Source organism: Tupaia chinensis, unplaced genomic scaffold (genome assembly GCF_000334495.1).
Source record: "Tupaia chinensis unplaced genomic scaffold, TupChi_1.0 Scaffold143481_1, whole genome shotgun sequence".
In the NCBI taxonomy this organism is placed as follows: Eukaryota; Metazoa; Chordata; class Mammalia; order Scandentia; family Tupaiidae; genus Tupaia; species Tupaia belangeri.
Window position 1 is genome coordinate 947,511 of NW_006203325.1, and position 12,929 is coordinate 960,439.

Below are 12,929 nucleotides of genomic sequence, written 5' to 3' on the forward strand. Positions count from 1 at the left end.
AGTGTCAGAGAGATAGGCTTCCCCAACTGGGTCTTGAGGCAGCAATCTACTCTGAGTCACCAGGGTCCAGGTGCATGTGTGTGCCTGATATGTACATGCTGACCTTGGGACATGAACCTGGGACCTTCTCATATGGCTTCAGCATTGTGGAGCATTGTGCTATGGTACCACTGTGTCCGGCCTTTGTTCTTCCCCTTGCTTACTGTACTCCAGCCTTGCTAGTCTTCCTTCTCCTGCTGAGATGTATACATGTTCTCACCAGGAAGCCTTGGCTCTTCCTGCTCTCCCCTGCATCTTATTTTATTCCTTCAGGCCTCCATAGGGCTCGTTTCCCTAATCCCTTCTTAAGTGGTAGGGCCACTAGATGGAAAAGCCAAATGGCAAGCAAGGAGGAAGAATTAAAGTACATTCTCTAATTTATGAAACAATACTTGCACTCATTGCCTGAAAGAGTCTCTAATGTTGTAAAGGGGGAAACTGCCCTTCCTTGCCCTATGTAATGAGTTATGCCAGTCATGACAAAGCATTTGCAATAAAACCAGGGTTAAAAATTAATGGTTTTCCTGGGGGGAAAAAAGAAACAGAATGATGAGTATAAAAACAGAGAAGAAAGTCACTAGTTGCATAATAATTAATCTGTATTAAAATGTATTATTTAAAACCATTCAATCACTAGCTTATCTTTTCCTATTCTTGCAGGGTGCTCATAAGTATAATCATCTGATGTGTCTTTGAAATAGCATTAGGATTTGGGAAGCATCTTAATAAACACGAAGTGAAGCCACTCTGAAGAAAACATCATTAATCATGTCATCAGATAAGAGATTCCGTCAGTGTACATTTAGATATTTATACTCAGACTAAATTTCAGTAAACAATCCTTGTGTGCATTGGAGATTAGGAAAATGAAGCCTTCTTTGTTTACTAAGATCTAAAAAAATATTTAGGCCTAATTTCTTAAAATAGAACCAACCCAGATACATTTGGTCTCCCAGTTACAGACTTTCCAGTACAATTCATTTGCAAGATGCTGCTGAATTCTCTTCAGAAAGTACTGTTTTCATTGTGGCAGTCAGCTATTGAAATTCTACTGAAAGGCTACACTGCTTTCTTATAATTTTTCAATTGCCAGACGGCATGTGTGCTCACCAGAGGAGACAGAGAGACAGAGAAAGAGGGGGGAGGGAGAAAGCATTCCCTAATGGGGCATGGCCATGTCACAATCCCTTCTCCTTTATTTCTCTGTTCTGTCAAGATTTTGTGCATAAATATACATGCCTGTTGTGTTTTTCAAGACACTGGGCTTGGATTTGAACTGTAGTTAGCCATGTGGGATATCTAGTTCCCTTAACCACTAAGGTCTTACCTTTTCCGTTTTTTTTTTTTTTTTTTTTTTTAATAAATGAAACAGCCTTAGGTTGGTATTTAAGACTCATACTTTGTTATTGCTAGATTTAGCCAATAGTAGGTAAGGTTTCCATCAATTCTTAAATTATTTTTATTTTAGTTTCTGCTATAGGGTGCATGCTCTCACCTGAGGGAGACAGACAGACAGAGAAAGAAAGAGAAAATGAGAAATCACATCCCAGGGGAGATGGCCATGCTGCAATTCCCTCTCTGCTCTTTTCTCAGGATTCGGGCACGCACGCACACACACCTGGCATGATTCTAAAACTGCCAGGTCTGGGACTTGAAATATGAAGCTGGCCATGTGAGATCTAGCACCTGAACCTCCATGCTACCTTCTGGCTTGGTTCACTTAGCAGAATGGCTATGTCACTGAACTCCCATGTAGTCCACCGTGGTTCGAGTCCCAGACCCGGTGGCTTAAACTCATGCCGGGTGTGGGTGTGTGTGTGTGCCCAAGATCCCAAGAGGAGAATGGAGGAGAACGGATTGTGACGTGGCCATCCCCCTTGGGGGGTGATTTCTTGCTCTCTATCTCTCTTACCTGTCTGGTGAGCGCACACGCCCTATAGGAAAAACCTCTCAAAAAAAAAAAAAATCAAGCAAAGCATAATAACTGATTATTTAAGATTCCATTAGTCTCTATTCTTGCCTTCTGCTGAAATGATTAATTGAATCCATGAGTTTTACACCTATATTCCTAGAAGATCACCTACCCACACCCTTCGACTTCTATCCAGAACATGCTTTCCCAACGAGTTTCCCAATACTGACATCTTCCACAACCTAGATAGGCTGAGAACCTCCTAAATCATCCAATGCTGGTTCCTTTTTAATTTATGTTTCTTCCATAATTTATTATTTCCTATCCCATTTTATACAAATGGAAAGGAGGAACCAGGCTGGATCTTCAACATTTAGCTTGGACACCTCCTCAGCTAAATATCAAGTTCATCATGTACAAGTTCTGCTTTTTATCCAACAGCCTAACACAGTTCACACATTTTTTCCTCCCATTGTGTAATCAGGATAGTTTTTCCTTCAGGTTCTAGTAATTTCTTTTTGAGACATCACCAAAATTATATTCGATGTTCATATTTTTACCAAAAGCAAAATCTCTAAGATAACAGTAACTCTGTCATTCTCTTCATTCTGAGTCTTCTCACAGGGCTTAAAGTTAAAGAATCTTATTTAAAATCTGTATTTCGACTGTATTTGTCTTCAAAGCACTCTAGGTTTTTTCTAACATAAACTTCAAAATTTTTCTAATCTCAACCTAATACTTGAATAACAAAACTACTTTACATTTTTAGGTATATGTTACAACTACACTTCCACTCTCTGGTACTAGAATTTGTATTAGTTTCCAAGGGCAGTAATAAATGAGCACAAATTGGATGGCTTTAAAAACAACAACAACAACAACAACAAAGCAAAACAAAAACAAAAAACAGAAACTTTTTTCTCTCACAGTTCTGGAGGCCAAGAGTTCAAAATAAAAATGTCAGCAGGGTTGGTTCCTTCTGGAGGTTGTAAGGGGGAATCTGCCCCATGTTTCCTTCTCCGTTTCTGGTGGTTGGTTACTGTTGGGAATCCTTGGCATTTCTTCCTTCCTTCTTTTCTTTTTTAGAGATTTTTGCTATAGGCCAATGTCTTGGCCAGGGATAGAGAGAGACAGAAAGCAAGAAATCACAACCCCCTTCCCCCCGGGGCGGGGGAGGGGACCATGGTTGCACCACAATCACTTCTCTTCCGTCCTCCTCTCGGGATTTTGGGTATGCATGCACATGCACCCAGCATGAGTTTAAGTAAAGCAGTCAGGTCTGGGACTCACACTTTAGTCCACTACATGCAAGTCCAGCGACGTAACATTACGCCATCTTCTGGATCCCCTTGACATTTCTAGGCTTATGGAAACATTCCAATCTCTGCCTCCATTTTCAATTACCTTCTTCATGTCTCTCTCACATCTCTCTCTGCCTTCTCTTACAAGAACACTTGTCATTGTATTTAAGCCCACTCTATACAGCATGAGCTCATCTTGAAATCCTAAATTAATTACATCTATGAAGACCTTTTATCCAAATAGGATTGTGTACAGAGTAACTTGGATATATCTTTTTTGGAACCACTCTTCAACCCACTAAAGTCTACCTGCTAGCCCCTCCAATTCATGTCCACATACAAAACACGTTCAACTTATCCAACATCTCCAAGGTCTCAACCCATTAAAACACCAGATCTAAATACAAAATATCGTCTAAATATTGAGTCATTGGGAAAGTCATGATGTATTTTTCTATGCAAAAATGCATATATATTACCAGCTTGAAAGTCCCAAATCTGATCATCCAAATCATCTAAATCATGTATGGGGTATTCCTATTCAAAAAAGGAAAAATTGGAAGAAATGAAAAATTGCTGGTGTCAACTTTGAAATCTAGTAGGACAAATTTAATTAGGTTTCAAGGGCCGAGGACAATCCTTTGTGGCTTTGTGTTTAATATAGGTGAAATGTTTGTGGCTCCCAAAATTCATATTTTGAAATCCTAACTCCCTATGTAATGGTATTAGGAGATGGAGACTTTAGTAGATGATTATGTTTTTTTTGGGGGGGAGAGATTTTCACTGTAGGGCACGTGTGCTCGCCAGACAGACAGAGAGAGACATAGAGACAGAAAGCGAGAAATCACCCCCCAGGGGGGATGGTCACGCCGCAATCCCTTCTCCTCCATTCTCCTCTCGGGATCTTGGGCACGCACGCACACGCGCCCGGCGTGAGTTTTAAGCCACCAGGTCCGGGACGTGAACCGCGGTCGACTACGTGGGAGTCCAGCGACACAGCCATTACGCTAACTGCTGGTTCCCAGTAGATGATTATGTTTTGAGGGTAGAACCCTCATGAATTTAATTAGTTGCCCTTATTTATGTTCTGATTTGCTAGAGGGCACATGTGCTTGCTAGAAAGAAACAGAGAGAGAGAAGGAAAGTGAAGAAGCACCCCCTCCTGCCCCCACCAAGGAGGACAGTCATGCTGTAATCTTTTCTCCCCCATTTTTCCAATTTTGGATTTTGGGCACACACATGTATATACACCTGATGTGTTTCTCAAACTTCAGAGTCCAAGACTCAAATTGAACAGTCAGCCCTGTGGGATCCAGCTTTTTTAACCACCACGCTACTAGCTGGCCCTGGTGCTCTTATTAAACAGACTCCTGAGAGCTCCCTCACCTGTCTGTCATGTGAGGACACAGTGAGAAGACAACAGTTCATGAATCAAGAAGTAGGCCCTTTCCAGACACAGAATCTGCCAGCACCATGATTTTGGATTTCCTATCCTTCAGAATTAATGAAAAACAAATTTTTGTTATTTACAACCCATCTAATCCATAGTAGTTTTTTACAGCAGCCTGGATGGACTAACACAGCTGTACCCTATGGGTCTGCAACAATGGCTCCATCAACCTCTGAGCCCATGGGAGCAGTCAGCGTCTGGGCCACCCTCAGTGGCCTCAGTGGCGTCATTGGCCTCTGGACCACTCTAGGCAGCTTTGCACGTGGAATCATCATTCCTTTTTTTTTTTTTTTTTTTTGAGAGGTTTTTACTATAGGGCACGTGTGCTCGCCAGAAAGACAGAGACAGAGAGACAGAAAGCGAGAAATCACCCCCCAGGAGGGATGGCCACGTCACAATCCCTTCTCCTCCATTCTCCTCTTGGGATCTTGGGCACGCACGCACACGCACCCAGCGTGAGTTTAAGCCACCGGGTCAGGGACTCGAACAGTAGTCAGCTACATGGGAGTCCAGTGACATAGCCATTACGCCAACTGCTGGTCCCTCATGATTCCTTTTTCTCAAGGGATAGCACTTACGTGCACCTGAGTGGCTCTCCCAACCTTTTTCTGCATGTAGAATCCCAAGAGCAATGTGTCAATCTTATCTTTCATGAGTTCTGAGTTTTGTATCTTTCTTAAGAAGGCCTTCTCAGGGCTGGTGGATGGCGTAGCAGTTATATTGCTAGACTTCCACATGGCCGACTGGGGTTTGAATTCCAGACCCAGTGGCATGTGCACTCACCAGAAAGACAGAATTCCACACCCATCAGGTGTGTGTGTGTGCATGCCCAAAATCCTGGGAGGAGAATGGCAATCCCCCTGGAGGGGTGATTTCTCACTTTCCCTCTCACTGTCTCTGTCTCTCTATGATGAGCACACATGCCCCAAGGCAAAAAACCTCTTGAAAAATAAAACAGGCCTTCTCTGCTTATAAGAGTTTAAGAGTTATTCAACATTTTCTTCCAGTACCTTACAACTCTGTTTTTTATAACCATTCCTTCTGAAATTTGTCATGCATCATTTAAAGATGAGCTAAAACTTTAGTTTCCCAATTAATAGCCATTAATATTGCTCCATACATTGCTCAATGTATTGTCTATGATATACTGATATCATACATATGCATATTGGATTTAATAACATTTTAAAAGAATTCTCTCTCTTATTCTCTATGTGGCATATTAGTTATTTACTCTCTTGCTTATTTTGTATTCTGGAATTTTCCCAAGTGACTTATTAAATGTATGCAAATAATAATGTTGAATATGATTCATATAAACAAGGGATTAGTGTTATAATGGATGGCAAGTACATGCAGCCTATGGCAAAAACATCTTAAAAAAAAATTTGAGTACCAGAAGTGGTGTAATGGTTGTGTTGCTGGACTCCCATGCAGTTGACTGCAGTTCGAGTCCTGGGTGTGTAATGGCTTAAAACTCATGTTGGGTGTGTGTACATGTGTGCCCAAGATCTTGAGAGGAGAATGGAGGAGAAGGGATTGCAGTATGGCCATTCCTCCCCAGGTGTGTGTGTGTGTGTGTGTGTGTGTGTGTGTGTGATTTCTAGCTTCTGTTTGTCTGTCTCTCTGGCAAGGATACATACCTATAGCAAAAATTTATCTCTCAAAAATAAATAAATAATGGGTCCGGCAGGTGGCATGGTGGTTAAGGGTGCTGGATTCTCACATGTTTGAGCTCGGTTCAAGTCCCGGACCTGGCAGCTTACTTTGTTTCTTTCTCTCACTCTCTCTCACTCTCTCTCTCCCTCTCTCTCACTCTGTCCCTCTCTGGTCAAATGAAAATAAATAAAGTTAAGCAAAATAATTTTTAAAAATAAATAAAATTTTGTTAGGACTTTAATGGGTTAATAGACTTCATAATTTGAGGAAACTGTCATACTTACAATATTGTTTTTCCTATCTAGGTTCATAATACAATTATTTAGGAGGTTTCTATATCCTTTAGTAAATTTTTCTCATATATATCCTATAGTTTTGGGGCTTATTATTGATCATTTTATTTCTTTAGTTTGGAAAAACATTTTTTTTTTGAGAAGTTTTTGCTATAGGGCATGTGCACTCACCAGAAAGACAGAGAGACAGAAAGCAAGAAATCACCCACCCCCAGGGGGGATGGCCACGCGGCAATCTCTTCTCCATTCTCCTTTTTTGGATCTTGGGCACGCACACGCACCCAGCGTGAGTTTAAGCCACTGGGTCTGGGACCTGAACCACGGTCACCTACATGAGAGTCAAGTGACATAGCTATTGCACTAACTGCTGGTCCCTGGAAAAACATTTTTTAAATTATATTTTAAAATTATATTTTGCTGGTATTTATTAAAGACAATGATTTTATTTATCTTACATAAAGTCACTTTATTAGCCTCTCATGAATTTTGGTAGTTTTTAATTGCTGGATTTTTTGGTGGACAATTATGATATCTGCAAATAATGGAATTTGCCTCTTTCAGTATTGATATCTTTCTCTTTTTTTGTTGATATTATTTGGAATGTTTTCAAGCTTTTATCATTAAATATGTCTTTGAAGATCTTTAGTTTTTCTTTTTAAAAAATATAATTATTTATTTAATTTTATATATTCATTTATTTTAGTGCGATCAGAGAGAGACACAGAGAGAGAGAAAAAGGAAGCGAGAAAGCAAGCCATCCGATTCAGGACTTGAACCATGGTCAGCCATGTGGGAGTGTCCAGTGCCTTAATCACCATTCCACCTGCTGGTCACCATCTTTAGATTTTCTTTATCAGGTCAAGTAAGCTTTGTTCTATTCTTATTTTACTTAGAGTTAATTTTCTTCCTCAGTATTTTTAAGATTATTGTACTAAAGCTACTTTGTTATACAGGGTCTATAAAAGTTCCTTATAAAATTTTTATCAAGATTTTTTATGACCTAATATATTTTCTTTTTTTGAGAGATTTTTGCTATAGGGTACATGCACTCACTGGAGAGACAGAAAGAGACTGATACAGAAAGTGAAAAAGCACCCCCCTGGGTGATGGTCCCTCTGCAATCTTTTGTCTTTCATTCTCCTCTCAGGATTTTGGACATACACACACATGCGCCCAGTGTGAGTTTTAATTCACCATGTCTGGGACTCAAACCGTGGTCAACTATGTGGGAGTTCAGCAATGTAACTATTACATGTCATCTGCTGGTCTCATAATAAAGTTAGTTCTTTTTTTTTTGAGATATATTTTCAACATGTATATATGTTTCATACATGCCTGAAAAATATGAATTATCTGTTTAATTTCTAAATATTAACTTGTGATAATAGAGTCATTTAAATCTTACCTTTTCTTGATAATTTTTTACATTTGTCAAAATTTCTTATGATTGCATATTATTCATTTCTCTTCATATTCTCATAGTTTCGTCCTTCTATTTGCATTTCAATATTGAGCTGTTAGATGCATAATGATTCACAATGGTTTCAACGTATTTGCTGGTTTAATCAGCAAAATATATTCCTGGTTTTTTTTTTTTTTGCGTTGGTTCATAATAGAATTCTTAGCTTTGCCTTGTTACAATTTACTTGATATATTTTTCTCCATCTCCGTATATCCCAAGGTTTCTTATAGATATCCTAAAAATAGCATATCAATAAATATTTTTGTTATCCAAAATAACTTTTTTTTCAAAGGTTTTTGTCATAGGGTGTGTGCGTGCACTGGAGAGACAGAGAGACAGTGAAGGAAAGTGAGGAATCACCCCTCGAGATGATGGCCACACCACAATCCCCGCTGTATTCTCCACTAGGGATTTTGGGCAAACATGCATGAGTGCCTGGCATGAATTTTAAGCCACCAGATCTGGGACTCGAACTGTGGTAGGCCATGTTGGAGTCCAGTGCCTTAACCACCATGTCACCTGCTAGCCTCTCAAAATAACTTTAATGTTTAAGTTATCTTCTTTAAGATTAACTTAATTTTAAAAATTTAAATGGAAAAGGGCTGACGTTAGGGCACAGCAGTAATATGCTGCTCAAGAGAAGCCAGATCCCACATGGCTAACTTAGTGCAAATCCGACTCCCTGTCATTCTGAAACTCACCAGGCACATGGGCAAGTGTCCAAGATTCCATGGGCTGGAAGACTGAAGAAAGGTAGTGTGGTGTGAACATACCCTGTGGAGAGTGCTCCTCTTTCTCTCTGTCACTCTCATGTGTGCATGTATGTACTCTATCATAAATTTTTTTTCTTTTTTTTTTTGGAGAGGTTTTTAGCTATAGGGGGCGTGCACTCGCCAGAAAGACAGAAAGAGACAGAGAGACAGAAAGCGAGAAATCACCCCCCAGGGAGGATGGCCATGCCACAATCCCTTCTCCTCCATTCTCCTCTTGGGATCTTGGGCACACATGCACACGCGCCCAGCTTGAGTTTAAGACACTGGGTCCGGGGCTTGAACTGTGGTTGACTACATGGGAGTCCAGCAACATAGCCATGATGCCATCTGCTGGTCCCCTCTATCATAAATTTTTAAAAATTTTAACCTATTGTGACTGGCAGATGGCGTGGTGGTTGATGGTTCTGGACTCCCACATGGTCGACTGCAGTTCAAGTCCTGGACCTGGTTCCTTGCTTTCTCACTTTATCTCTCTCTCTCTGTCTCTCAAAAAAAAGATGATGATAATAAATCAAGTTAAATAGAACTAATTCCTTAATCATTTTTAACCTATTAACTTTAGTTGCATATATACAGTACCTTCTATTTGCTATGTATTTTCATTTATTTCCTATCTTCAGCTTTATTTGTTTAGTTTTGTCTGTGTCCCCCTCAGCCCCCCGCTTAGGAGTTTTGATATTATTAATATCATTCTCTTCTCTTTTCTGCCTCTTGTCTTTGAATTTTAGAAAATAAACTCAGTTTTTTTCTAAAATGTCAATAATTAATTCATATCCATTAACTGCCTAGTCTGAAACTAGACAAGATCGTTAGTATAATTACATTAACTGTAACTCTGTCTTGAGGATATCATTTGGAATTTTATTTAGATTTTCTCAAATTTTTACTTATATTTTTGCCCAATGTTTATGCTAATTTTATCTTAATAACTGTTATAATTTTCACCACAAATTATTCATAAAAATTATTTTTGTATCAGTTTCACTTCTTTGGTCACTATCATCTTATTCCTCGTGCTCTTCTTGGTTGCATATATTTTTTATTTTCAGTATCTTCAAGTACTACTTTCAGAAAACTCATGGGGATAAAGTTTCTGAGTCTTTTTTTTTTTTTTAGATTTCTGCCATAGGCTGCATGTGCTTGCTGGAAAGAGACAGAGACAGTGAGAGAGAAAGTGAGAACACATCTCACCCCTCAGGGGGAATAGCCACACCTCAATCTCTTCTTCTCCATTCTCCTCCTGAGATTTTGGGCATGCATGCACATGTGCCCAGTGTGACCTTCAAGCCGCCAGGTCCAGGACTCAAACTGCTGTTGGCCATGTGGGAGTCCAGCACCCTAACCACTACATGACCTGTTGGCCCTGAATCTGTCAACATTAAAAAAAAATAATGCCTTGGGGCCAATGTGTTGTACTCGCACATGGCCAACTGCAGTTCAAATCCTGTATCTGGCAGCCTGAAAATCACAGCAGGAGGGGCCAGCAGGTGGCATGGTGGTTAAGGTCCTGGGCTCCTACATGGCTGACCATAGTTCAAGCCCCAGACCTAGTAGCTTGCTTTCTCACTTTTCCCCCTCTTTCTGTCTCTCTTTGGTCAACACACATGTCCTATAGCAAAACTTTAAATAAAAAATAAAATCTAATTTTTTAAAAAAGAAAAGAAAATTACTCTAGGAATGTGTGTATATGTACTCAAAATCCTGAAAGGAGAATGGAGGAGAAGGAATTGTGGCTTGTCCATCCCCTCTGGGGAGTGATTTGTCTCTGTTTCTCTTTGGCAAGCACACTCACTCTGTGGCAAAAACTTAAAGAAAAAAAAAAGCCTTAATATTGCTTTCATATTTGATAATTTTTCTGCACACAGAAATTTAGGATAAAAATATTTCCTTAGACCTTCAAGGAAACTATTCCATTTTGCTTATTGCCCAGAAGTTCGATAAGAGTTTCAATAGCAGTTTGAATACTGTTTCTTCAAAGCTTTCTCATTTTTGTTTTACCCTGTTAAAACAGGACTTTTCTCTATTTTCTTGAAGGTCAGAAATTTCATATGCTATATCTAGATCCCCCCCCACACACACACACACACTCACACACTCATATGAAAACACTTTACTGGTTTCCTTTACAAGGGACAAAAGCATCGTTTAAAAATATTAATCTAGGGCGTGGTGGCGCCCGCCCTATGGCAAAAAAAAAAAAAAATTAATCTAAGGTGATTTAAAAGACTAACCATTTACAAGAAAGGAAGATAAAAATGAAATTTTCATCAAAAGGTACTATAATACCACTTAGAATCTGCTATGGTGATGTTAGTAGGCTAAGAAAGTTTGAGCTACAGCAAAAAAACACATAATGTATGTATAAGAGATACATAGCTGAAGTGAGGTGCTTTCCAGAAATCTGTGGTACACTGACCACTTGGGCCCAAAAGGATATCTGGCCAGGAAAAGGTCTAGATGGTTGGACTAAAGCTAAATGGAAGGAACAGGTGTATCTGAGAATGCAAGTTATACAGTCTTCAAATAGATGTTAATAGATTAGTCTTCCACTCAAGGAGCATTTACTGGCACTTTGCTGTCTCCTCTCTTGATCCCAATGACTCCTCAGGCTGAAAGCTGCCTGCTCCTGCTTTCAGGGGATCCAGCAGCCAGGAAAATGGTTTGGGTTTTTTCCAGAGCTCTTGCTGTAATTAGGTAGATACATTTTTGAGAACTTGTGACACATCAGGGTTGGAGAAGCGAAGAGTGGATTGGGTGGCTTTGTTACTGGTAGCTCTGAACAAAAGTCACCCCTGAAGCAGTCACAGGTAGTCTAGGCTTCTCCAATTACTTTCAAACACCTCTACACCACACCCTCAGAAGTCTGAAATCTTGCAGTGGCTGAACTGTAGTTAAGGTCAGAGGGCTCATAAAATCAGTAACGAAGCCAGAATGAGACAATTGACTCAGGAAATCCCAACAATTAGTCTCTAATTGTCCTTCCTCAAATTATCATAGGACAAACTAACATACCAGATGTAGGATGCAGAAAGTTACACTGGATCAAGCTGGGTCTTCTGCTGAACTTTTCATCAAATACTAAGGGAAAATAACAAGCAGGGTATTTTTTTTTTTTTTTTTTTCTTTCTATTTTCTTTTATTTTAAAATAAAATAACCTGGAAGTTATTCTGTTATAAAGGAACATGGCTGAACAGATAAGAAACAGATTCTCCATTGTGAGTTCTCCGGATGGCTTCTGCAAGGATCATGGAGATGTCTATCACTTGTATTTTGGAGCAATGCCTCATCTTATCCTCCTGAGGTATGGTATTGGTGACTACTACTGCTGCAAAGCAGGCACCATTGATGCGAGAAATGGCTGGACCTGAAAAGATTCCGTGAGTCAAGATTGCATAAACTCTGGTGGCTCCAGCTGAGAGAAGCTTCTCAGCGGCATGACAGATGGTACCACAAGTGTCAGCCATATCATCCACTAGAATAGCCACACGATCCTTCACATCTCCCACAAGCACCATGCGGTCCACTTCATTGGCCTTCTTCCGCTCTTTGTGAATCAAGGCAAAGTCCACATTCAACCAGTCAGCAATGGACGTCACTCTCTTCGCTCCACCAGCATCTGGTGAGACAATAATGCAGTTCCTCCACTCAGAGATATTCTCCCTTATCCACTTCAGGACAGCTGGCTCTGCATACAGATTGTCTACTGGTATGTCAAAAAAGCCCTGGATTTGAGAAGCATGCAGGTCCATGGTGATGATATGGTCCGCACCTGCTATAGACAGCATATTTGCTACAAGCTTGGCAGAGATTGGGGCCCGGCTCTTATCTTTCTTATCCTGTCGGGCGTAGGGAAAAAAGCATGGGATGACTGCGGTAACCCTGCTGGCTGAAGCAATCTTGCAGGCATTAATCATGATCAAAAGCTCCATCAGACTGTCATTGATTTCCCCACAACCACTCTGAACGATATAGACGTCCTCTCCACGCACACTCTCGCCAATTTCCACGCAGGTCTCCTGGTTGCTGAATTTCTTAGTCA

The 12,929-nt window shown here is 40.1% G+C and overlaps 1 protein-coding gene across 1 annotated transcript; it reads right to left on the reverse strand.

The window, feature by feature from the left end:
* Positions 1-8,092: 8,092 nt before the first annotated feature.
* Positions 8,093-12,910, reverse strand: PRPS1L1 (phosphoribosyl pyrophosphate synthetase 1 like 1). Its single transcript, XM_006163896.2, has 2 exons — positions 11,455-12,910; positions 8,093-8,351 (listed from the first exon to the last, which is right to left on the reverse strand). Exon 1 carries the CDS (start codon positions 12,817-12,819, stop codon positions 12,061-12,063), a length of 759 nt encoding a protein of 252 aa, XP_006163958.1. The 5' UTR covers positions 12,820-12,910; the 3' UTR covers positions 8,093-8,351; positions 11,455-12,060.
* Between the last annotated feature and the right edge of the window lie 19 nt (positions 12,911-12,929).